Consider the following 26,622-nt stretch of genomic DNA (forward strand, 5'->3'; position numbering starts at 1 on the left):
AGGGGCATATGTTTCTACTAGCACATCAATATCATTGTTCCGGCTGGTTCATCACTTTGCCTCTTGTGAGCTTCTAGCATGGCATCCGAGATCTTGTACATGTTTGTGTTGGAATGTGTCTGTTTCAATTTGTATTTCTGCATGGGTGTGTGTTCACGTGGGCCATGCAATGGGCACAAAGCGGGCAGTGTGTGCCCCCTCGGGTGCTGAAATGTACACTTTGGACAACGGGCAGCTTCAGTCCTTCTCAATAGGAGCTGCCCTTCTTATTGTACCTCACGCACAATGAGCTTTTCTCTCCCGCGCTGTCTTTTCCCCTCTGTTTTCTCTTCTTTATGACCATATACAGACAATGTTCCTGATGAGCAATTGGAGGAGTCTGATTGGTTGTTAAGACCCTAATGTCCCAGTCACTGCTTTTTTGTCTCTGACAATAACAAAGCAGTAAATGCAGAAGAATCCTCACCATCAGTCGTTTCCCATCGCACCTTTGTTGAGTCCAGACAAGCTTAGTCATTCACGGTAAGAACACATCATTGCAGAAGAGGAACTATCAGCCTTGGGACTCCCTTCCGAGTACGTGCGAGAAAACAGGAGGGTGTTCCCCATCGTCTTTTGCTCACATGCTTGTCGCAGAAAAACAAGACCACATGACTACCACATGACCTGAGAAAAGTACCTCATAATTGTATGGTACTAATAATGCAGTTTCTGTATGTTAACTTCTGTCATCTGGGGGCAACTCAGGAGGGGCAGTGCACTGTTAACACCATGTATGGTGCATATGGTGCAGTGCTGACCTCGACTCGCGATGTTGTGGACCAGTAAGGACATCCTCAATCCCACCGACACGTCTTCCAGTGAGGAAGCAGTGCCTGGGGACTCTGTGGTGGGCTCTCCTATCTCTGAGGCTGAGGTTGCTTCCTCAAGGCCCTGGATGCTGTGGGGCTGTCTTGGTTGACACGACTCTGCAGAATCATGTGGACGTTAGGGGTGGTGCCTCTGGATTGGCAGACCAGGGAGGTTGTTCCCCTTTTTAAGAAGGGGGACCTGAGGATGTGTTCCAACTATTGTGGATCACACTCCTCAGCCTTCCTTCAAAGGTCTATTGGGGGGTCCTGGATAGGAGGGTGTGTCAAACCTCCGACCCGGGAGGAGCAGTGTTGTTTTCGTTTTAGTAGTTTGGAAGAAATCTGATTTTTTAACTTGATGATGATACTATGCACACATTCTGTGTCCATGTGGCCTCCTTGGACAGAGGACATCACTTTAAGTCTCCATTTGAGTCTTTATTTTCAAAAACTGCAGTCCCTCAAGTGGCCACTTGAGGCTGGTCTTACAATTGAGTCAATTCCCAAAACCCTGCCAACATTGTGAAATGCAGAAATAACCATCTTTACACCCTGGAAGAGAAAGCTCTCTACTTCCACTTTCAAGAATGTACATTGATGAAATCTTAAAAACAAAAATGTATCCCATTCTTGCAAACAAAATGTCTTGTGAAAGAATTGTTTTGAGGAATTTTTTGTATCTTTCTTTTCAGAATTTGGTGGTCAAATATGATTTATGTGTCTGTTTGGATGTATGTGAGTGATTAGGTGATTGAGTTGTTAAAATTTTGAGTGGTTGGTACACAAGGATAGGTGGCATGGCTCACTGGTCGAGTGGCCGTCTAGCGACTGAAGGGTCGCTGGTTTAATCTTCACTTCCCCCGGTGACCTTGTCGAAGTGCCCTTGAGCAAGATACTGAGCCCCTAATTGCTCTTGACTGGCAACCAGGATGTCCAGGTTGCACCTTGCCTCTCGCCCAATGTCAGCTGGGATAGGCTTCAACCCCCCCCCCCCCCCCAGACTTAATTGATAAGCGGTCAGGAAATGAACAGATGGAGGAATGGATACACAAGGGAATCACCTTCATTGCCTCATAATTTTTGACCCTTTTACAACCTCAACAAACAAAACTGGGGCAACTCACTTTTTAAGTGTCATAAATATTCAGCAGTTGATAGCACTCCAACAAAAACGGTGTCATTATGTACTGTAGGTAAAAGTCCCGATGATACAATTTAGTAAAATATTCAGTCCAAAACACCTTATTACATCCATAAACACTTACGGACTGCTGTAAGATTCAAACAACTGACAGATGTCTGTATTCTCTATTGTTGTAACTCTGGTCAAACAACAAAAATGGCGGCTTTATTGGGCGTTGTTTTGTTTGACAACGCATTTGAACCCATAGGAACTTCCACATTTGTTACAGCTTCCAATAGTCAATGAGAGTCTATGTTGTCAGGCTGTGTACAGCCGACCTCTCATGTGTGAAGACTGTGACAGCTTTCTGTAACCAGTAAAATCCAGAAAAAAGGATCATATCTTGCTGAAAGGGACCCACACGCAGCAGAATTTATGCCTGACAGTCATGACATGAATAATGAAATGTGGCTATTTGTTAATTCAGTGGAATACGATTTCTGTTATACCAGTCAACCCTCATGTCTACCCTGAGCTTTCCCTTCCATGTCACATTTTCTTTTTGTATTTCTTCTTCACAGCTTCCACTACCTCTCGGACTGGACTGCGGTGCACTGACGTCGGCTCGCCCTCCCCTGCCCCCTCGCCCGCCAGCAATGGCCTCGCGCATTGGCTTGCGTATGCAGGTAAATCTCTACTACTCAGTAAATGTTCAAGCCTTCAGTTAGCTGCTGGCATCACTGTCTGAAGTTTGCTCAATTGATCCTTGGAGATGAAAATGTTGTGGTCTGTGATTTTGGGTGTATCATTTCTTTGGCAGCATCTGAATATAAATGCGGCAGACCCATTTAGGTCTGTGGTATTGTAGATATACTATCAGTGTGGCTCACTGATTGTTCAATGTTAACAATCTGACTGCTTTTAAAAGAGCAGAAGGGCAGAAAGAAGCCAAAAGTGACAAGGCCATTACCTGTTAAAGCTACTGTATAGATCATAACTTTTAACGAGAATTCCTGGGATGAAGGTGTGCGTGTGTGTTTATCTTCGCAGCTGATGCGAGACCAGCTGCAGCAGGAGGAGCAGCGCGAGCGGCAACAGCAGCAGAATGCAGCCCTGCATTATATGCAGCATCGCATGGTTGGGCCACCTGCACCAACACCAGCCATTAGCACGCCACAGAACTACCAAAGCATGCAGGTCCCCATGGAGGTTCTTAAGGTCAGTCGGACTGCAACAGATTACTATTTTTCACTTTAGCAGCATCAGCAGCCTGTTGGGGGCTGGTGGACCCCAAAGGAGATTGTAAATGCAAGTTGAATGGACACATGACGGTTTTTCTTTGCATTGTTTTCTTGACCTTGCTTGTGTCATTTGCGTTTTGCCTGTGCTGCCAGACTGAATAGCAACTTGAGATCAGATCATAACCATTTTAATACCAAGTGCAAATTACAAAGCCACACAGATTAGATGTCATCACTCAATACAGAGTAAAGGTGTAGATGTCTTGTTTCCACATGGATTGATTAGCCTTGAGACGTGGTCCCAAAAAATCAAAATTATACAGAAACCTGGGGATTATCTTTAGGGGATTATTTGGGCTTTACAACAGCTTAAATCACAAAATTGATGTGCATTCACTATTTTAGGACAAACAAACCATGTGTATGAATACATTCTGTGATTTGATTGTTGTTGACACTGCCATTATTTATCTAAAGATTGGAGGAAGGAAAAGAGCAAAATTAAATGGGGGCAATCTTTCTGTTCTAAACAGATGTCGCTTTGTTTCTGCCTGTTCCCTTTTGATGAACGCCCATGAAATTACAGTATGTGTGTGATAAATTCTATGTAGCCTCAGTAGGACATGCAGCTGCAGCACGTTGGTATGACTGGGATAGGACCGGCATGGTGGCATTTAACACAGCATTACCTCTCAGGGGAAAATCAAGGACTGAGAGCAAAAATGTGGTGGAGCAGTAAGCAGGTTGGGAGCCTGAGGGGGGAGGAAGATTTGCAGATAAGAGAGGTTTGACATGTTTGATGATAGGACAGACGTGAGCGATGTAGATTGTCAGTCAGACAGGGACAGATAAAGCTGAAGTGACATTTTGCCCGATTCCAAAGATGCCTGTGTGTCCTTATCTTTGCTGATGTGTATGCAGGTTTGTGCAATACTCCTCTATGTGTCGTTGTGTCTGTGCACTTGTGTGTTTTTTATGGCATTTTAAACTGAAAATCTGTACAGTGTGTGGATGAACTAGTATCTGTATGGGGTCATTGGCTGGATTGACAGTTACCTATTTGTAGGCCTTACATTCCATCATAATTACTCCAGCTGTTGACATCTATGAGTAAGACCTGTCGCCATCCTGTTGCTTATAAAGAGGACACGGGGAAGAAGAAACATCTATTCACAAAAAATAAAATTTTCCGATTCTTTTGATAGTATATTGCTGTTGGAGGGCTGAGGAGTTAAAAATTCTTTTGCAGTAATGGAGAAAAAGTGTGTTGTAGACTGAGCTGTAGTCTTTGATGTGAAGAAATGAGGCCAGCCCATTGATCTCTGTAGCTGCTCCAGAGGACTTAGTAGGTATTACACACTACTGCTACCGTGTCTTTCCTGGTGCTGTTGCTGTGATACTAGTACAGATAATGAGATGTGTAAAGATACTCCCAGTGTTGGATGAGTTCTCATACTCAAAACCTTTGTCCAGTATTTTGAATTTATTTTGTTATGTGAAACTTAAGCAACAGGGGAAAAGGTTAAGCAAATTTTGGATGTATATGAAGTTATATACAGTAGATAAACATATCAGGACTTTGATTACACACATAGATGGTGTAGCTGTCCTTATTGTGACAGGGAATTGCTTACCTCTTTAGCATGAGCTGAGGTAGAAATGTACGTTCCAACACTCGCCTGTGGTCAAGGGTTTTGGTTAGTAATTAAAACAGTTCAATTGTTGGTAAAATTGACAGAGAAATCATTGTTCTGTGTGTTTTTCAATCACATGTAAAGGAGAATATGGGTTTGTTTTTGCTGTTTCATTGTTTGTACAGCTCCGTGAGATATCGCTCCCTGTATGAAAACAGTTGTCAGTCCATTCTACATCACAAATAGCGTCTCTTCAGCAGCACTAAATTGTCTCAAAAAACATGCATATTCAGTGTTTCAATTAACACAATCATTAATGGAATGAGAGCTGATAATTCAATGTCCATCCCTAATACAGGTACAGACGCACCTTGAGAACCCTACAGACTACCACATCCGTCAGTCTCGGAAGCAACAGGTGAAAGAATACCTGTCAACAACCTTTGCCACCAAACAGGTATCTGTCCGCTTCTCTGTCTGTCTGCGTTAAGGGTTAGAGTTGGGTTGGTTTTTGGTTTGGGTCTGTCAGTTTTTCCCTCTCCTTTAAGTTGATCCTCATCCTCTCTCCCTCTCTCTGTCCCTAGACAGTCCATGCAATAGCAGGCCCGATGCCACCCTCCCCTCCAACAACCATTGGACCCACAGGAGGCTCAGCTCCTGCACCCCCTCCTCTCCACTCCCCCCACATACGTACAGAGCAGCTCATGTCTGGCAACAGCGCCCCCAACAGCCCGATGGCCATGCTCAACATTGGCTCCAGCCATGAAAAGGAAGAGGTGAAGGCGCACGGCATGACATAACCCATAAACATTCATTCATGGTCATGGTACATCATTTAGTTTACAAGAAGCAGATTGAAAGAATATCACTAGAATATGACTTAATTACACTCCAATATAAAATGATGAGGATTGAATATTACCCCCAAAGTGGCCCCATCTCCATATTTTATGAAGGCATCATAATGATTTAATTGGCCCCTGGTAGGGTGGCGAGGCATTTGTGAATGCGCTTGTGTCGTGTGCACAGTAGTAGCCTGCATGAATGTATTGACTAACTGGCAATAACCAAGAGCGACTATCATTGGGATTTAAATGCTTCATTATGGCCTTGTAGCTGCAATTACAGCTTAACAAGTGACAGCAGAAAGCCAAGGCCCTTTGAACCCGGGCAGACTTTGACCAACATTTATCCTCCTCAAACAGTCCTGCTGAGAGGACGTAGTCTTACTAGTTAGCTTCCGTAACATAGAGGCCATCTTTTCAGTCTTCTCTTGAATGTGATATGCACCTGCTGGTGAGTTCACCTGGAGGGCTTACAGGTCCTCAGGTTTCAGGTGCCTTCATGCATGTGCAGTGTGTGCGCGTGTGTGTGTCTGTGCCTTTGTCTGTGTGTCTGTGTGCGCGCATGTGTTTTTAGGTGTCTTTTACACATAATGATTACGTGACTATTTCCCTGCATTTTTCAGATGGATGAAGTCATTGATGACATCATCAGCATGCAGTCCAGTTACGATGATATTCAGGCATACATAGATCCTATCCAGGTGCCAAACACAGTAAGTAGGATCACTATGGTGTGATTTCAGATGTGATTATTGCTTATTTTTTATTTTCACAAACTGTAACACAGTTTGTCTTTCCACATTTACCATATGCTGCCATATCGTCGTCCTCTTAAAATAATCGCCTGAGTCATTTTTTTCAAGTTTTTCAGGAAGCACAAAAAACTGGAGACAAAACATGTGAAGGAGTTAATTTAGGCAAAAAGAAATAGTCAAATAATGAATTACACAATTATTTTCTGCACGATATGCTGCATTGTTGGAGCTTTATGTAGTCTTCTGCATTCTTAATCCAACTGAGAGCTTTCTAGCAAAAGGTTGTTTTATTAATGATCGTTCCTGCATCTATATAGTCTCTCAATGTACCTCGCTTCTTGCCCAAGTTCTTATTTTTTTGTCACTGTTATTAATAAGAATCGTAATGGATGCATACAGTTTCTAGTGTTGGCACTGAGGGGATGTTAGTGTGAGTGGACAACATACATACTTTTGTTCTCTGTCAACATGATGCACACAAAGACATGCACAGATGTAAAAGTTTAAAATCACATTAAAGTCACATTAGAAGCCCTGTGCTTCAACAACTTTGGACAGAGTTCTAAAATTACAAGGACAAGAAGCCAATTCTCAACTGTACAGTGAGTTGTGTTTGAGGCAGCAAACTCAGAAAATTAACAATTAAACTGCTAGCAGTTAGAGTTCAACTTGTTTACAAGGCGTTTGGACAGAGGGAGGTGGAGAAGAACAAGGGGGGGAGTAAAGGAAGGGAGGGGAGTAGAGGGATGAAGGCAATTCGTGCGAGGGGAAAACAGGCTGAAAGTCCAGTTAGGGGAAAGTTCACTTTTGTTTGGTGGGGAGCAGAGGTAGAAGAAAGATTGGAACAGTGCTTCCGAGGTCAGTCTGTCAGGACTGGGTTGACGCTGCTAGAGAGAGAGCTGTGAGTGTGTGTGCTGCTGGTGCCTGAGAGCGAGGAGGAAGGAGCCCCGGCCTTGATAGGGAGTGGAGGATGAAGGAGATGAGTAAGACTTATGCCATTGTGGAAGTTATTGAAGGAGAACAGATTCAGCTGGTAAGACGCTGATGCTTTGCTGTTTTTAAGGCTGCATATTGACATTTTTGGTTGGTGTCGTGGCAGAAGGTCGGCACTCCCAGTTCTCAGGGTTTAGACGGATGCTGCGGCATCTCTAACTCCTAGCCTCGGGTCTCTGATTATGAGATGAGCCATAGGAGGGGGGTGGGGAACATTCTTAAATGTTGCCTCTGTTTTTTAGTGTGGCCAGTGGAGGATCTAGCATTAGGACTTACATATTTTAGTTAATATTAAGAGTTATGGTGGGGGTTGAAGTCATTGTGTGGCTGTTTGGATTTGCATCATAGCTGTTTGTGTGTATGTGTATGTGTGTGTGTGTCTGTGTGTGTGTGTGTGTGAGAGAGAGAGAGCGAGAGAGAGAAAGGAAGGGAAACAGTCTCCTGAAACATTATCTGACTGCATGTCCCCTGTGGTTGATTGGTTTAATCACGATGTGTTTGTCTACGTACGTTTCTGTATGTTTATGTAATTCAACATCTCACACTGATTGATTCTATTTAGTTGATTGATCAACATATCAGCATATCAGCACTAGGCGCAGAATGTTACTGATGATGAGTTAAGTTTAGATTCAAAATGATTAGTGTGAAAACACAAAACCCTTATTCCCAGTTGACAGACCAGTGAGTGAAATTTACCTGCTAATCCTGATGGGGATTAAAGTGGCAAAATCCTTGGAATTCTTGGAATCTCAAACTTTAGTAAGAGCCGGGAACACCACTGAATACCAGGCACAAGTGAACAGTTTGACTCGTGTGTGTGTGTGTGTGTGTGTGTGTGTGTGTGTGTGCTTGCGTGTGTGTGTGTGTGTGTGTGTGTGTGTGTGTGTGTGTGCTTGCGTGTGTGCTTGCGTGTGTGTGTGTATGTCCCTGTGTCTGCGTGCCTGGTTTTTGTTATTTATTGGAGACATTTTCTGGTATAAATGCTAACTTTATCCCTTACTCCTCATGGGCACCAAAGAAATTACAAGGTAGTTCTGGGTTAAAATAAGAGATGAGATTTGAATTGAGGTTAGGTTAAGGTTGGGGTTGGGATTAGGGCTCGGGTTAGGCAGTCCACATGAATGGAAATCAATGGAATACCCTAATAAGGATAGCTGTGTGTGTGTGTGTGTGTGTGTGTGTGTGTGTGTGTGTGTGTGTGTGTGTGTGTGTGTGTGTGTGTGTGTGTGTGTGTGTTGTTGTTGTTGTTGTTGTTGTTGTTGTTGTTATCATTATTATTATTATTATTATTATTATTTTATAGTTGAATTGTTCACCGAACCAGGACAGGAACTGTTATTGGAGTAAAATTGAAAGTATGTTTATTTTACCTTTTTTTTTTTTAAATCATTAAAAAGTAGTTTTATTGACAAAATGATCTCTTTATTTTCCCAAACGATATAAAACTAAAACTGTTTACTTGATCATGACGTCAAGATGGCTGCAGAGTAACGGCTTTCCTTGCTTATAACCCTTATTCATGTATATAATTTTTGTCTTCTTGGTAAATACAGTAGTTTATATATGGAGCATGTAATTAACATACAAAAGTGAACCTGTGGGTTGTGTGTGTGTGTGTGTGTGTGTGTGTGTGTGTGTGTGTGTGTGTGTGTGTGTGTGTTTGTCAGATCTCACCGTTCACACAGTAGCCTACAGAGACGCTATCTTTTCCTTTTGAGTTCTTTATCTTTCAGGCCTCATTAGCAATGTCACATTTGCGCTCATTTCAGTGAGTAAGACATGCTGCCAACAAGTCCATCAGTCTCAATATCATATATAATTAAAACATAATTTGGGTGTTTTTAGAGGTCTGTACTAAGCCTAAATCTGAGTTTTCACGCTGTATTTAACCTGCAAGAGTTAGGAGATGTTTGGGTTCAGGAGCAGCAGAGGAGAGAATGAAGCCATAAAGAGAGATAAGACACTGTAAAGACGATAATAGTCAATCATTGCTGTGTATTTGGCAGGTTGTTCTCAGGTGTTATACTATTGCATTATCTCCCCTATCACTTCTTTACAGCACACTAGACATGAACACTGACTTTATTAAGCTACCTACAGCCGTTTGAAGCTGTAAATGAGTCGTCTAGGAAGCATTGAGAAACCATCCTGAGTTACACCAGTTTGACCTGAGTTTGACTTTGATTTTCGATTTCTAAACTTGATCAGGTTTTATTATTCTGTGTGATGGGGCATGTTAAATCTCAGAGGCAGTAAATTACATTCTTTGGAAGTTGTTTTTCAACCGTTTTGCAAAAGTATTATTGTTGCACAAAAGATAAAAGATTTTAGATTTCTATCAGACATCTGTAGACTACAGAAATGCCATGTGTGGATTACTGACTCTCTAAATTTGAGTGGGTCTGTGTGTCCTCCCCAGCTTCCCCTGTCCAGCAGCCACCTGGATGTTTATGCAGGTCCTGGGATGAAGGGGCCAGCCATTGCTATGACCAGTAACTCCTGTCCTGCCAACTTGACCATCAAACGAGAACTGTCAGGTGCGAAGGTTTTTGCACATCGTAGCTGCATTCCTACTGCAGAAATTGAACTTTTAACATATAAATTCTAGCTTTTAGGAAAATTCCCATTGTACTTATGTGTTAAACATTCCTTGCCACAACTGAAACACTGACTTTTAGGGATGCAGCATAGTCTCAGCCATTAGTTAATCACTTTTTGTTTTTGCAAAGACGCAGAAGCCCGTGCTTTGGCCAAGGAGAGACAAAAGAAAGATAACCACAATCTGAGTGAGTCTTTCCCTCCTTATGATATTTCTTTAAATACCCTTTCCTTGTTCTCCACTACTTTACATGCCCTTAAGCAAGCACAGGAACATGCACACGTGTACAGCACACACACACACACACACACACACACACGCACCGTAATCTATCTCTTGGAAAAACAGTTTTATACAACCTTGTACTGATTTAGCTGACATAGTGCAACTAGTGGGTGGATGGATAACCCGCAGATTTCTGCTGCTCTGGCATTTAAGTCTAATTGCCTGTGACTGTGCGTGCGTGCGTGCGTGCGTGTGTGTGTGTGTGTGTGTGTGTCTGTGTCCGTGTCTGTGTACTTGCATAAAAGTTGTCCCTTTCTACCCTTTGCATATATCCTTTCATGCCTTTCATGTCTGTAGATAATTGTCATCATTGTGTCTTTGTCTCTGTTTTATCTCCCCTTTGTCTTTATTTTTCACTAGTTGAAAGAAGACGGAGGTTCAACATCAATGATCGTATTAAAGAGCTGGGTACCATGATTCCTAAAACCAATGACCTGTGAGTAGCTTTGTTTTTATTGAAGATCAGTTTGTTTAAAGATATACTTCCAGCTACTTATGTGTGGCTATTTGTTGTGTGCTTTACTGGTTGCATAGTGATGTGCGCTGGAACAAAGGCACTATATTGAGAGCATCTGTTGAGTACATCAAACGCATGCAGAAGGATGTACAGAGGACAAGAGAGGTGGAAAATAACTTCAAAAGGATGGAAATGACCAACAAACAGTTGTTGTTACGCATTCAGGTAACACATCAGAACTTCATATACACACTTAGAGATGCCCAATCACACCCAATATATTTATACTGACCATGTTGCCCTCCACCCTGTGGCTACAGGAATTGGAGATGCAGGCTCATATGCATGGGCTACCCAGCACCTCCCCCTCTGGCTTGAATCCTACTGACCTGATGGCTCCGTATATAAAACAAGAGACCAGCACAGAGGAGAACCTTTCTCACCCCCAGGCACCAGTACAACACCAGCCCCAGCACCTATCCCAAAACCAGGCTCAGCAGCAGACCCAGCAGCATCACTTCCTCCCGCAGACCCACCTTCACCCTCAGGGCCAGCATCAGCCCAGGCAGCTGCAAATGCTCCCCCAGCACCTCCAGTCCCAGCCGCCCATCCAGTTCCCAGCAGTAGGCAGCTCCCAGCCCTTTGACTTTGCCCAGTCGCTGGACTTGTGCGATGGGATTCCAGGTTTCTCAGATGGCATGTCAGGGCTGGGTGACCTGGGTGGACTGGATGTCCAGGGCAGGAGAGGCGAGCTGGGTTTCCTGATGATGGATGAGCCCTTGTCCCCCATGGGTGGAGACCCGCTGCTCTCTGCCATGTCTCCAGAAGCCTCAGTCGACTCCAGTCGCAGATCTAGTTTCAGCATAGAGGATGGAGACATACTCTAGACACAGCACACGCATGCATGCACGCATACACACACACACACACGCACACACACACGCACACACACACACACACACACACACACACACACACACACACTCAAACACACTCCAACAAATGTGCAGAAATTTAAAATAGGTGCAGGTACAAATATGAAATTCTCATCACTTATTGTATATGACAAGAACAAACAATAGAGAAGAAATTATGACATAGATTTACACGCACACACTCTTCTAAACATACACATCACCAAACTTGAACACACACTGATTACACTCATGTATTATACAGTTATCCCTCCTTAGTACCAATAAAGAAAAAAGCACACCATTGAGCAAGCACAATACACAAACACACACACAAACACACAAAACTGGATGTGACGTAAACTGAGAAGCTTGAAACTTTGCCCGAACATTTACATGCGATGAGCGAATACTGCCAGGTCAGGAGTTCTACAGCACACTTGGCCTCGTTTCTGTAAAGTTAGCTCAGAATCATAATAGAACAAGGGACAGAAACCAGCAGTTAATTAAATCGAAGTTATCAGATACAAGGACATCCTGTGTGCATTGTCCCGCATGGTAGAGGACAAGTTATTTTCCCCTTACATAAACCTCTTTTAGTAACCATAAATGATGGAAGGAGTGATCGTGAATCAAATGGAAGTATGGTGGTGCATGTAAATTTAGTGTGTGTGGGGGCTGTCCACTCACAGTTTATCGATGTGTTAGTCCTTCACTGTAAGCACCATCAATCTGGTGTTTGTCAAAAGTTCTGAGTATACCAGATGCATTTGTGTTCTTCCACATATTTTGTGTGGAAAATGTAGGTAGATAATCTACTCTTTGCCTCTCTTCGTTGTAATTGTTGTCCTCTCACAAACCTGCACACTCACGCCGCCGCCCCCTAAGGTTCCAAACCTTGAACCCTTGATCCCATCAGGACTGGTTGCCTTGAGAAGTTGCCATTAGTTTGGAAAGCCATGCGATAATGTCCACAAACAGTGTGTCATGCAAATCTGGGAGGTGTGAAAATACTCAGGTAATAGAATACACAACGTGTCAGGCCCGTAATCCACAGTGATGAGACTTCAGCCTATTGCAGCTGGCTTTTTTAAGACCAGAGGTAATTTCAACTTCAATTATGCCTGAAAATGTTTTGGAGTTGTCTTCTGTATCAATTTGAGCTGTGTTTCTCTGTCACTGACAGGAAACTGGTGCGGCACCTTTTCAGGACACTTATCATAACTGTTTTGACTGGTCTCACATACGGTTTGCTCTGAACCCCCAGATCAGGTTTTGGTTGTAAACAGAGAATTGATTTTTTTTCCCCCTTTTTTGGGGGGGAAAGCTGCATTGACATCTCACTAGCCGCTCCTTCTCTCTCTCCCTCCTCATGTTCTGAAGGTGTGTTTATACATCAGTGATGAGCATGTGCAGTCAAAGACTCTTCCAGGTAGCATCAGGACATCTGCATGTGAGCCAATGAAAGAAGTAAGTCCAGTCTTTGATGGGGGTTCAGTTGCTCCTATCTCTTATATCTAGTCTGTATGACTGTTTTATCACCAGCATGGTTGGGATGCTGGTGCTGAGACAGTCCGTATGTAGCAAAAGGATTCAACTCAAACCTGGAGAGAACAGGGGCTAGTTCAAAAGACGAGCTTCAGAACACCTTGAAGAGCACCAGCTCACAAACCTACAGCACTTTGGTGGAAAAAGAGCTTGAGTCACTTTGTAGGACACAGCTTCAACTGAAGGTGGAGAAAAGACAGTGGAGGGAGAGGGAGAGAGAGAGAGAGAGAGATGACTGGGCTACCGTCTCGTCTTCACAGGGGTAGAACAGATTTGCTTGCGTTCACACTCGTATTCTCAAACAGGCATCCATTAAACATGAAGACACTCACTAAATACACATGTATGCATGATCACCCCCCCCCCACACACACACACACACACACACACACACACATACATAAAGTGCCTTAAGGCTGTTTTCAAATCAGTGTGTTACCAAGTCAAGTCCAGCTGCGGAGGTAAAGCTCTCGTCTGCGGTCTGTTACCCCTCAGACTTACTCCTCCATCTACTGGTTCCAGTCCAAGTCAGAGCACGCTGACGTGGACCTGAGTTGTATCTCTGCAGCTTGGCTCGGATTTGATACGTAATGATCAGAACTGATGAAAAAAATGTTGATGATTTTTTTTTTTTGAATAAGATAAGTGAAGTTTGTTGTTTAGTTTATCTCCCAAAGCACTGGAAACGGTATTATTGTTTTCTCTTTGTACATTTATGGAATAAGATTTTAGATGTTTTATGCCACTAAGCCGCTTAAATGTATTTTATTCGTTGTTCTGGTTCTATTTCAATTTTATTCCAAAATGAAGCCTTTCGTCTCAGAGCCATTCTCAGTAAACTGTAAAGGTAAACCGCACCTATGTGTTCAGGGGGAAGAAGCAGGGAGCCATTTATGAACTTTTAGATTTCAACTATCTATAGAGAGATGAAGAGATTATGTACACTTATGATGCCATTTTTTTTTTATATGATTTGGGTTTTTGTTTTTCCTCACTGTTTTGATTTAGAATTTTGGAGCCAGACATACAGTAGGTTTTTTTGTTTTGTTTTGTTTTGATTTGATTCAATTCAAATTGCTCCTTTTATGAATGTAAAGTTTACTAGTGGTTCTGGTCAGACTCAAGCAGGTCAACATGTTTGACACAATTTTTTTTCTCTCCTCCTCATACTGTGGTTTCCATGGAGACCGGAAGACTTCTGACTTACACATAAACTCTGAGCCAGTGAGTTGTGGTTGCCATGGTGTCATATCGCAGACCGTGCTTGTCTGTATCTGCCAGAGTTGTGCCTTTTCCCTCTACAACCACAGTTTGACTGTTGTCACCCAGCCAACACTCCAAAGACCTGCTCAGGCCACCCTCTACACTTCCACTAGAGGGCGCTCTGCAGAGAAACCTACACAGGGAAAAGTGGTTCTGATTTTACTTAAGATATAAAATGTTTTACCAGAAACCATTCAGTGTCTTTAAGCTTTATTTTCAAGTAAGTGTGTGTGCTTGTATTTGTGGCATGGAGTTTGGAATCAGATTTGGTTCAGCTTAAACCTGATGATCAACTACCAAGAATAGACTAACCTTACAAAAATGAAAGCTCTTCAACACTCACGTCACCTGGTGTAACCCACATTTCCTGGGCATTCGTCTGTCCATTACCTCATGTTTCTGCTTGTTGTTACACCAACTATCCACAAGGGAGCACCAGAGATCTACAGTGTGCACATGACTGATCCTGGTGTTTGTAACGTCTCAGCTGTCAGACAGGAGGGAGCGGTAGGGCAATCAACATGTTTCAGGTGTGCAAAAATCAGCAGTGACTAATGTTTATTTTATTTCATGCTACAGGGTTATGACATCATAAACTACACCTCAGCAGAACAGCACTTCCAGTCCACACTTTCAACCAGAAGATAAAGAAAAACTCAGGCCAGTTCATGTTTTCACAGAGGTGGTGCCCTTCACATTTCACCTGCCTTCTACTTTTGATTCCCTCTTCCATTTTTTTTTACAGCTCTTCACATCTAATGTATTTGTACAAGACTCCTCTAGGATGATCCATAAACCGTTTAACAGTCCTTCTTAAGTTAAATAGGGGTAATCTTATTCCTTATCCACACACACACACACACACACACACACACACACACACACACACACACACACACACACTCTCATACTGACTGATGCTGTACAGCATGTTAAAATGTAGCAATGGTGTCTGCAACCCATCCACAGGCCCATTCTCCAGGGTCTTTATGATGCTAATGTACTCCCTGGTCTAATAAATCCCCGTAGAGCCGCAAAGAGTAGATCTTATGGCTCACTCCGATCACCACCTCTTCGCCCATCTCCCCCTTACATTACCGCAGCAGAAGTGCCTGCCTTGCACTTCGCTGGATACTTGGGTGGCTGTTTAGTAAGAGGGAGCAAGGCGAAGGGTCGAGACAAATCAAACATGAAGGTGTAAGTTAAGAGATGTTGGCATGGTAGTAGTGGTGTGGCGAGAGAGAGAGGACACACCAAAAAACATCTTTTAGGCCTCTTGATGTGGGAACTTTGAACCCCACGGGGGGTGTGATGAAGTAAAAATAATCAGATTCATGTTCAACAAGCAATGAACAAGGAGCTCCATTCTGTCTGCTAAAGGATGCTTCAGTCTCTCTTTCTCTTTGGCCATCTACCTGCTCCATCTCTCCATAGTCGTCTTCTGGCCGCCGGGCTAGTAGTGTGACACCCCCCCCCCCCTCCTCCTCTCTCTCAGGGGAGCAGTGTGTCACTCAGCTTGAAGCCCATGGAAGAGAGGTGAAAGGGGGCTGATTGAGCTAATTTAGCCCCTGGATGTGAGAGCAGGAAAGGCCTCACCTTCTGCTAATAGACAGACATCAAAATGGAGATGAGGGGGGGGAGGGGGGGATGAAAGGAGAGAAAGAAGAGAGGAGGAGGGAGGACTATAAAACCTGGAAGACTTTTTGATGGATTTATCTCTTTTTGTCCGAGGCAATGTGGAGAAAACTTTTATGAACACTGAGTGACATTGTGAAGTTGGTAAAGGTTTATGTGTGTTGCCTTGAAATAAAACCTGCTGATATTACTCATTGATCCATCCTCCTCCATTAAGATGCCGTCAATCACAGTCTACTTTATGATGACTTCTGCCCGGGCCGCTCTCCATACATCCTCCCCCGACAGGCTCACACCAAAAACACTGGGATTGGAGACATGGTTTATAGCTTTTACAGGCATACATACTATATACCATGATGAGAAATCTTCCAAGGAAGATGACGCAACATTGATTTGAGATCCATAATTCATCAACGCTGCAGATAAAAGTTGTTTGAAAGTTGATTATCCCTGAAATGCTGATGTCTACTTATTCTTCTCCAAAGTCACTTTAAAAAGATGGCGTTTCCAGTTTTGAGCCATTGATCTAGTCTTGATCTCTGTTCGCTGTCGGAAAAAGACCATCACACATTTACCGGGGGCGTCCCGCTGAAAGGTCAAAACTGAGAGCTCACAAGCACACCATCAGACTCCCTCCTTCCGTCCTTCCTTCCTTCCTCGTCTCTTCACATTCTTTCACTGTTAATTCCACCTCAACATTGTCACCTCCTGTCCGTCTTCATCCCCACCTCTGCTGCCCCTCTTTATTCTCCTCTTTCTTTGTCCATCCTCCTCTACATATTTAATACTCTTCGCTGACTCCCTTCAACCTCTTCTGCTTCTATTCCTGAAAGAAAAGGAGCTCAAATTGGCTGTAGAGATGAATAATGTCCCCGCCATTAACAGTGGCATGCAAGGATCCGTCTTTTCATGTGTGTGTGGAGGTGAAGAGATGAGCTGCAGAGAGGTGAGGGCTGGGTGATGGAGTTGGTCGAGGTCTTTATCCGTCTTTTTAACTTGGCTCAGACGGCAGCAGCCGAGGAGAGAGGAGGGTTGACTTTTGCGAAAGTGTGTTGTATGCAAAGCGTGAGACGGTTTTGTGTGCACGTGAGGAAAGAGTTAATTTGGTTTTGAGAAGAAAAACTCGCCAACAATCAAATAAGTTTGACAGTTTGGTTCTTTCCTTTGGCACAAATAACAGAGGGTGAGAAAAACTTTATTATTCCAAGGGAAAGTCGTAATTAATGTACCTGAAATAGAAGCACTTCTCAGTCCTCTGTACTATATGTTGAAAAAAATCCAATGAAAGAGAATAAAATGTAACCAAAAGAATGAGTCCAAACAGAAAAAGGACCACTTCCCAGTCCTCTGCTCCAACAATGGTACAATCTACAACAAATATGCTAAAAACAAAATTTTGTCTCATTATGACCGTGAAAAATAATCAAATCTTCATCTACATTTTATCCAGTTTTTTTAAAATGATCTCTACATAAATTTGATTCTTCCTTTAATTTCTCCCCAGTGACTATAAAAGTATTTTTTTTTCCTTCCATGGCCAGTAGGGGGAGTTAGTGGTCCACACCACAGTCTGACAGCAGAGGAAGAAGGCTAATAAGGCCTGAGTGACATTTCTCAGTACTGACTGACGTTTCTCAGCAATGAAACATGTTGTTTGGCATCACAGTGAATGCCACCCGCTGACAGAGGGAGCATCCGGAGCAACCTCTGTAAAATGAAGACATGGCGGCATCTGTACATCTCACCGACAGGCTGCTCAGGAACGTGAATGATGGAAGACGGAACACAAATACTGTGCCGTCTTTCCGATTTTTTTCCCTTTTTTCTGTTGGCTTGGTTGGAGAGTTGCTAAATTAAGCTTATCATTATCTAGATAAATAATGCATCTGGCTTAATTTGTCCCGTTTCGAAGGTTAATCATTCTTTCATCCCTTTCCAGTGATGGAGTGACCATGAGAGCCAGGAATCCTGCATCATATCCTCAATGCTTTTTTTTTTTTTTTCCAGACTAGAAATTTATCTTCAGGACAAAGAGCGAGACCTCAAATGATTTCATTGTCCTTGACGAGCAGAAAAGCATGAAGATGACTAACTAATGGTCTGGCGCGCGGGATTCATTCTAGCCTAAGCTTCTGAGATCTATTTGTTCTTTCGCTGTGTTTGTTTCTCTATCTGCCAATCCATCCACCCATCCACTCATCCGTTCATCCATCCATCTTGCAAATCCTCCTCTGTTTGGTTTTGGGGTGTTGTGAGTGAGAGGAGTGTGAACGAGGCGCGTTTCAATGAACTTACAATCTGAAAGTCACAAAGATTTGACTTCTTTTTTTTCTCTTTTTTTCTACATACCTCCCTGAAAAGCAGCATAGATTATACAGCCTACAGCTGTTATCACATTTATGCCCTTCTTCAAGCTTCTTTTTTATTCTCACCCTCTCGTCTCCTGCCTTTCAGAGACCTGAAGATAACGGCACGCCACATGACGCCATTGTCCTCCCTCTCTCGCTCGTAGGTGGAGATTTAAAGTTGTGTTTTAAAACTGCCACTGTTCCAATCCTACTTAACCCCCCCTCCTCCGCCTCCTCCTTTTGTCTCCCCCCTTTCTCCCGAGTATACTACCTAACCCTTCTGAACTTCAGTCAGAGTTACTGAAGACCCAGAGTACACTGGGGAGTCAGCTACACCGCTGAGACGGAGACAGAGATAGACAGAGACTTAGCTGCCTGCTAGTCTACCGCTCTCTCTGGTAATAGGAAAAGTTTCTCTCCTTGTCTTGTGTTACAGCGTAGAGATAAAACAGGGGATCACTCACTCGCACACACATAAGCACGCAGGCACACACACACACACGCACACAAACACATATGTGTAACTCTCACACAGGAAGACTCCTTTTGCTCAAACTCATACGGACGTAGAAACCGAAAGACAGGAGGAGTAAAAGAAACAAGTTTAGTCTGTAAACGGCTGGAAAACCTGATTCGAATTAGAGGGCGATTTCCACAAAGGTCAATGTATTCAGCTGGTATCCTAGGAGGGAGGAAATTTAATACCCCTTTTTGGTTGAATTAATTAATTATAATATTAGGCTAGCTCTAGGGGCCCTTTTCTTCAGTGATTAAGTGAGCACATATCTTTAAAAGACTGTGTCGGTCTCTGGGGCCCTGGGCTTCTGAACCTTGGGGTGAAACAGAGAGAGATGTATTATACATGAGAGGATGGAGAAACACAGACCAGCCTGCTCACCTCGCGAGCAAGACACATCATGTTCCTTATTTAGACCTTCAATAGCACTTGTCTTTCTTTGCAGAGGCGCCTCTCTATTGCCCCTCTCTGCCCTCCTCAGGTCCCTTCAGTGTTCTGCTCAGCGTGCCGCCGGTTTAAAATGTCACCAAAAAAAAAGAGCAAAAAACAGGTTAGTACTGTCTCGCTCTTTTTGTGCACCACATTTGTGCGGAGGCAGGTTTGCTTGTTCAGTGGGCAGCTTTGGAAAGATTCAAATAAATGTTATAAGCTCACAGAAATATAAAAACCCATCATGAAACCATAAAAATATTAGCAGTAAATGGAGTTGGAGGGGATGTTTTCCAGAATGATCCCTCCCTGAACACTACATTAGTGATGCAGTAACCTGTTAGCAGCATTCGCAGGTCATCCAGGAGGCGCCAACTTACCATATTGTGTATTAAAAAAAGAAAAAAGATCCTGTGAGTTCTATCACGCGGCAGGTGTGCGTTACAGCTCTATTTTTTATTCATTTGGGGGATTTGTTAGTTAGACATCCACATGTTTAGCACTGTGATTTCATTTAAGAGCGCCTATCGATTGATTGACTGAGTATCTCAGTCATACTGAGTATAAGGCTGTTTTTAATGAAGTGCAATATTGTTTTCCTATTGAATAAATCACAAAATTGCAGCAAAACACCTCAAAATGATATAAAGAATGACTTAGATCTCACTTTTAAATATATATGTGTGTGTATGTATGTTTCCCTAATCACGTGTTAGGCTGACCCCATGAGGAGCCTCCCAGTTGTCAGTCATGTCAAGCCTGTGTGTTCGTGTGTGTGTGTGTGTTTGTGTGTGTGTGTGTTCGTGTGTGTGTGTGAATGACAGGTCTTTGACATCGTGTCTAAATCATGGTTACTTAATGGGTGTTCCCATCTCTAGTAAAAGGTGATGATGGAGACAAAGAGGAAGGGCAGTGATGACAAAGGTGGCAAGGAAAATTATGGGATGGCTGCTCAGAAGGGTGTGTGTGTCTGTGTGTCTGTGTGTGCTATAAACATACCAAATAAATGCAGGAAGGGTGGTGGTGCAAGTCTTGCGACTGCTTGTGACTAACACCCTCAAACCTCAGTACACACATACCCTGTAAATACACACACACACACACACACACACACACACACACACACACAAAACCACAGGCATCCTGCCCCCACTACCTGACCCCACTAAACATTCAGGTGCAATTAATTATTCCTTTCTGATCTAATGAACGCAGTGCACTGATTGGACACCCTGAGGGTACAAGGGCACTACTTTAAAAACACTTTCTAGTCATGAATTTTAATCACTTCAAATATATTGATAAATTATTAATTAAGTGACTTTAAGTGATGCTAGGTGGGCATAATTTCAAAAAAGGAGTGGTGAAAAGCTTTTGGGGCTAATGTGCTGTGATGTGAAAGCAGAGCGAAGGAGCTTGTTATTTTTCATGTAAGGCAGCTGTTTTATTAAAAAAAAAGATTTCACAAAAGCGTTAAGTACTCGACGGGGCTTATTTGGTCTTTCTGGAAAGATCTGTAATTTTTGGACAAATTAAAACTGTTTTCCATTCTTTATTTTAGTTCACCTGTAGGGCTCTGGATGTCGCAATGGCGTTGGTAGAATCAGTTTTTAAGTGGCTCTTCTATTTGGTTTGTGTGGCCTCGAACCTTTAAAGGTTACATGTGATGTATTTTAGAGAGTACGGGATCTTCAGCTCAAGTGTGTCAGGTTGTACAATAAATATTATTCAGTGTGCTTTTTTTATTTATTTATTTTTTGTTGGGAGAAATAAAAAATCCTCATTATATTGCATATAATAGGTTAATGTCCAAAAACTAAGAGTGAGCACATGACTCCTGCGGGCCCCCAGCAGGTAAGGAGTAAAATGCAGTCAGTTTAAGTGTGAGTTCCAGTGTGTCTGTGCCTATTTGCATGTGTCTGCCTGTCCTATAGGTTAACCTACTGAACAAGACCTGAGTGGGAACAGCACAAATTACAAATTACCTCCCTTATTAGGCCTGACCCCAAATTTCCTCTCATGAATATTCATTGTGCTGGCTGCTCGGCACGCCAAGAAATGAATTTGCCCTCTCCTCGGAGCGGACTGTAAGAAAAAAAGGAAATGATTAATGGAATTCTGCGTGGTATGAATCCATCATTCCTGGGATGGAGGCTGGCTTGGTAATAAGGATCCAATTAGAGCCACAGTGGGTGGGACACAGCAGGAGACCCCTGCAAGACACCTACACACACCCTCGCTTTTTGTAATTTTTATGCTCTATCTCAAAAATTCCATTACAAGAAATTGAGAGTATAAATGTACTCGGAGTAGAGCTAACATTTCTATCATCTCCTGCTTCTCCTTTGCCCTGTAAGTGTGTAGTTTTCAGGTGCCACCCCTCCACCTCGCCTCTCAGCTGGGCAGTTTCAGCTCTGCTGGCACATTCACCTTTCCTGGTTAATTTCATGTTCCGGTGCATCCTGAGACAGCTCATCCTGCTGCCAAATATTTGTGTTCCAGGGGAGGGGGGGCGACTAATCTGGAGCCGGGTACATCCTCCTATCTGAATGTGCACTCTAGCAAAGTGTTATCATTGTGTGCTGCTGTTACCGGTGTGTATCTTCTACCCTCTTGACCAGCGTATCGAGAATCTGGCCAAGTTAGAGGGGATGAACAGCGCAGCCATGCTTACTGTGGAAGTGTTTACTGATACCAGGTGTATTGAAAGGAAGCTGCCTATCTCAGCCCTCCTTCAGTAGTGCGTAAGTGAAATTTATTGTTCTGCTAAGTCCATCTTAATTGAAAAGAACCCATGTTTCACCTGTGGCTAAAGTAAATTCCACTTCCTGGAACATCTTTATTGTCCGTTCATCTTTTTTCCCCGTGTCCTCTCTCCTCTCCCCGGCTTTAATGAGCTGCTCTGTTCCTCTCCCTCATAAACTAAAACCTTTTAGATGAATTACATCTCCTTAAGATTTATCTCCAGCACCGTGGCTTCTTTTCCGCCTTTATGATTGTATTTAATCCACATCACATCTTTATTCAGAACAAATACCCCCGTATGACACCTCGCCGAGTGCAGGCGGAGGAAGAAAAATGTTCGGCGAAGAGACATGGAGATGTGCCAGCACGGCTCAGCCTGCTCTCTGATGATATCCACGATAAGACTTTTAGCTAATTACTGACTGCTGCCTCTGAATGCAGTTTCAGTGAAGAGAAAGGCAATGAACCTGCCTGCTAGCTCAATAGTGAGGCAGCAAGAAGGAAGAAAGGGAGACGCGGCTGTTGAAAGAGAGACAGATTAACATTTGTTCTTTTACATGCCTCCCTCTCCCACACACACAATAACTTTGCTTATACTAATTAACAATTAGCAAAGACTAGTTGGCTAATTGTGTTATTGCTCCTAATCAAGAGGCTAATTACCAGAATGTCAATTTAGATTTAATTACTAAGTGCTTTGTTAATTCCCACTGAGCATAAGTTACCCTTTCTCTATTTCTCCCCCTCCCCACTTCTCTCTCTCTCTCTCTCTCTCTCTCTCTCTCTCTCTCTCTCTCTCAGTCTCTCCTTCTCCCTTCCTTTTCCCCCTTGTTCCGTGTTGAACCTTCCGTGTGCTCCGAGGTCCTGTGTTGGGATTGGGGGAAGTGGGTAAATACAGAGATAAATGAGGCAAGGTATTTGAGCAGGGGGGACCAAGAGGCAGAGGCATTAATGAACAGCTTTTACCACCGGGCCTCCAATTAGCTGACTCTCTCCTGCCAACATCAGAGAGAGGAGAGATCCTCTAAGATCCACTCAGCCAGCGCAGCCCCCCGGCCCACCACCACCTCCCCGCCGGCTCCTCACAGCTGTCTGACTCCACGACTACACCTTCAACCGCCGCTAACGCTGACCATGAATCAGCAACCACACCCAAGCAACGTCTAATCACACTTCTTTTTTTACTAGTTTCATCGCTTTTAAGCTTTGGGTTTCTTGTGGCATCGTGTCTGCATATTGGGTGAAGTGCTGTTAGCAGTCTGAATAAAGTTATATTGAAGTTAATAGAATCAGCTGGCAAAATATGAACCTGGTCAGCACTGAAATGATAATATCATGGAAACCACGTATTCATCAAAAGTTGAAGATGGAATAAAGACTATAGTAATAATAATAATTATTATTATTGTTACTATTATAATTATTATTATTATACTGATAATGATGATAATTATTTTGTTATTTGTAAGTAAAGGAAGTATGAGTGAATTTTGATTTCAGATTTCATTTTCTGATTTTGTCTCAGAATATCATCAGTTTCCTCCTCTTTACATCTTCAACTCATTTTCTAAGATGAAGAATAAAAAGACTCATCGAAACTTCAAAGTTTAGTGGTCAGATACTCTCTCTTACAAGGACAATACGCAGTTAAATGCTTCTTTATATTATTCATTTAATATGCTATTTTTTTTACATCTCTGAAAATGATATTTCAATTTGTACCGGTGGTTTTGTGTCTTTTTAAGTTTTTCTCCTCTGATCTATAAGGCTCTTAACGTGTGATTTAATGGTCATTGCTTGTCTCTCAGCAGAAGACAAAGCAAGCAAACCACAATACATCATCCACATGAACATACCTAATCACTTGCCCAATAAGCTCTACATTTGTTCTGTCAACGTACGCCATTTATCTCTCCCTCGCTCTCTTCATTTGGTGTAATTTGTTCCCTCAAACACACAAATTCAGTGACTGTGAACGCTTCATTGTTGCCTGAGACAAAAATGTTTAAAATGGCAGGCTTGTGCTTGTGTTGCTGATGCCTGTCTATTTATGCAGGCATCTTTTTCAACCACTGTTTGGTGCTATTGTCTTACTATTATTCATCTCCGTGGAACACCGCTGAAGATAGGGGTAAAGCCCCACACAGACTGACACACACACACACACACACACACACACACACACGCACACACACCTTCGTCTCAAAAAGAGCAAGTGCTTTCACTCTCCTCTCTAACTGCCTGGCTCCTCATACTCCTGCCAAAATACCATAAGACAGGGTATAATATATATAATTATCCCCACTTACATTAGCCATTATGCCAGTGGAGCATTGCCTGCAGAATGACACACGACCTGTCAAGACTTCATTCATGCCATTAATAAGCGCCATTAGTGTCTGCTTTGAATACCCTTCTTGCACACTGCAGTCATTTCAACATGTCATAGATTTTAATTTGAGGGTAAAAATAGCTGTGAGGATATTATGCACTCTCCCAGCCAGTCTTTGTGGTCTTCTGATGGGGAGGAAGTTCACAGTGTGACCTTGGATTTTCTCTTTATTGGAATTAGAACCATTACTGTTCTTTAGTGCTGTGGGCCAGCTACTAGCACTGAAGCTGCTATGCTTAATGTGTTCTTTCCTTTATGGTGTCCATCATCAGCATTCAAAATTACAAATTTAAGCCATTACTATGTCACAAATGACGTTGAAGCAATTGACCGGCGTCTTCTGCAGCCTTATGGGTTAAATGCCCTGAATCATTTCAAAAACACAATACAAAATAAGATCAGGTGGCATCTTGTGGTGAAGATGCAGATTGCAACCCTCTCGACTCGGCCCTCACCCGGCCTCGCACCTCACCCCTCGCGTTCTAAGAGCTTTAGAGAACCTAGGGGAGCCTGCAGGCTGATTTGCTTATGGTTCGACATTTGTTCCTTAACGCAAAACTGGTAACGATCACTAGCAATCACTGAGAATTAGAAAAACAGGGAAAAACTTAAAGGGAAAATTTGTTTATTTGAAAAAAAATGTCCAGTCTTGCAAAGTTAAAGACGTTAGAGACCCTGGCCACAGTGCTGGTGGGAGTCTGGAGTCCCATCATGCTCTCACTGGTTTAACAGAAATGATCCCTCGTGGTCATGTGACCAGGGTGGCTCCACCTGTTGTGTAGAACTGCTGTGGTCAAGTGTAGCTTCATGTAGCTTTGACACAACAACACCACACTGATGCAAGTCCCTCCAGTTGTCCTCACAGCTGCAGTCAGCTCCACATCTGTATTCATAATCGTACAGGGGTGTCCATTGTGGCGGCCCTGCGTTGGAGGTCTTCAGCATGATCATGTGATGTCAGTGTGAAGTTGCTGTGCAATGACAACAACAATCTTAGCAAACTCTAGAGCCAAAAGAGCTGAGTAGGAGGATATGCTTTCAGCCTTTAGCTGAAACTGTACAACTGATGTTTCAGCATCGGAGTCAGAGAGGACAAGACGCAAACACAATCAGCTGAAGGTGTGCAGGATACCTGGTTGAGCAGGGTTGAGTACATGCTCTCTGTCCACTCTCACTCTGATGAAGACACAGCGGCGTTGGAACGTTCGGCGGCTGAAAACATCTCAGCGTGGTCTAGTCTTCTTCCTCCTTTGAAAGTTTGTTGTTCGTGAGGTGAAGCACCTGACTGACCTGCTACTTGCCGGATGATTGATGGAGAGCCCTGTTTCTGCTGGGCTTTAGACTGTGTTATGTCCACTCTGGGCTGTTTTACATGCAACATGGTGGTTTAGTTTCAGGTGATTAGGCACTCATAAAAACATAGTCAGGAATGTGATCCGGTCTCCTCACTGATAACCTCAGAATTATAGCAATAACATTCAGGCTCTAGAGATGTTGAAAAGCTAATCTTTACAGGAATTGTTTCATGACTTAGCAGATATCAAGCTTTTTTTTTTTTGCTGATGAAGTAGTTAAATGAGAGGATCGATACTGGTGGGGGGGGGGGGGGGGGTTTCTGGCCGTTGTAAAGATACAGCATTATATCATGTTGGTGTCTGTGTATCTTGCTCCTAGCTTTATGAAACAAGTTGTTCTCACTTACCTTAGCTGTTTTCCCCTAAGTCTTGATCAGCTTTTTAAATACTCACAAAATGTCACAAAGACCTGCATTACTTTGTGAATCCAGAATACACTAAATAATAGCTACATATTAGCTTGGAGCTAATCGTGACTGACTACTAACAACAGTCAAAGTGTCCCAAAATGTCTTTTTAAAAACTGTCGTATGATCCACATCTTCTTCACTGGTCCACAAACAAATTGATGCAAGCAAAAAAAACCAACAACTTCCATTTCTGTTCTACCGTGAATGAGTGCCGACCAGCAGGAGCATTTGTTTGAACTTAGTCACTGTCCTTCAGGATCGGTCAGCGAGAACATGG

The 26,622-nt window shown here is 43.0% G+C and overlaps 1 protein-coding gene across 11 annotated transcripts in view; it reads left to right on the forward strand.

The window, feature by feature from the left end:
* tfeb (transcription factor EB) overlaps positions 1-16,318 on the forward strand; it is a 33,981-nt gene extending 17,663 nt beyond the window's left edge. For 6 of the 11 annotated variants that reach the window (XM_086198937.1, XM_086198936.1, XM_086198939.1 and 3 more), the window contains 10 exons: positions 2,556-2,660; positions 3,025-3,192; positions 5,208-5,306; positions 5,434-5,625; positions 6,318-6,407; positions 9,865-9,982; positions 10,175-10,231; positions 10,690-10,765; positions 10,855-11,011; positions 11,107-16,318. In XM_086198937.1, the coding sequence (XP_086055063.1) occupies positions 2,631-2,660; positions 3,025-3,192; positions 5,208-5,306; positions 5,434-5,625; positions 6,318-6,407; positions 9,865-9,982; positions 10,175-10,231; positions 10,690-10,765; positions 10,855-11,011; positions 11,107-11,673 (1,554 nt within the window). In that variant the 5' untranslated portion in view covers positions 2,556-2,630 and the 3' untranslated portion in view covers positions 11,674-16,318. Of the gene's footprint in view, positions 1-290; positions 523-2,555; positions 2,661-3,024; positions 3,193-5,207; positions 5,307-5,433; positions 5,626-6,317; positions 6,408-9,864; positions 9,983-10,174; positions 10,232-10,689; positions 10,766-10,854; positions 11,012-11,106 lie in introns of those variants that run through there. The other 5 variants (XM_086198945.1, XM_086198947.1, XM_086198942.1 and 2 more) reach the window with 4 other exon arrangements.
* Positions 16,319-26,622: the final 10,304 nt, after the last annotated feature.

Source organism: Aulostomus chinensis, chromosome 3 (genome assembly GCF_037954235.1).
Source record: "Aulostomus chinensis isolate RoL2024-O1b breed Wild chromosome 3, RoL_Achi_v1.0, whole genome shotgun sequence".
NCBI lineage: Eukaryota > Metazoa > Chordata > Actinopteri > Syngnathiformes > Aulostomidae > Aulostomus > Aulostomus chinensis.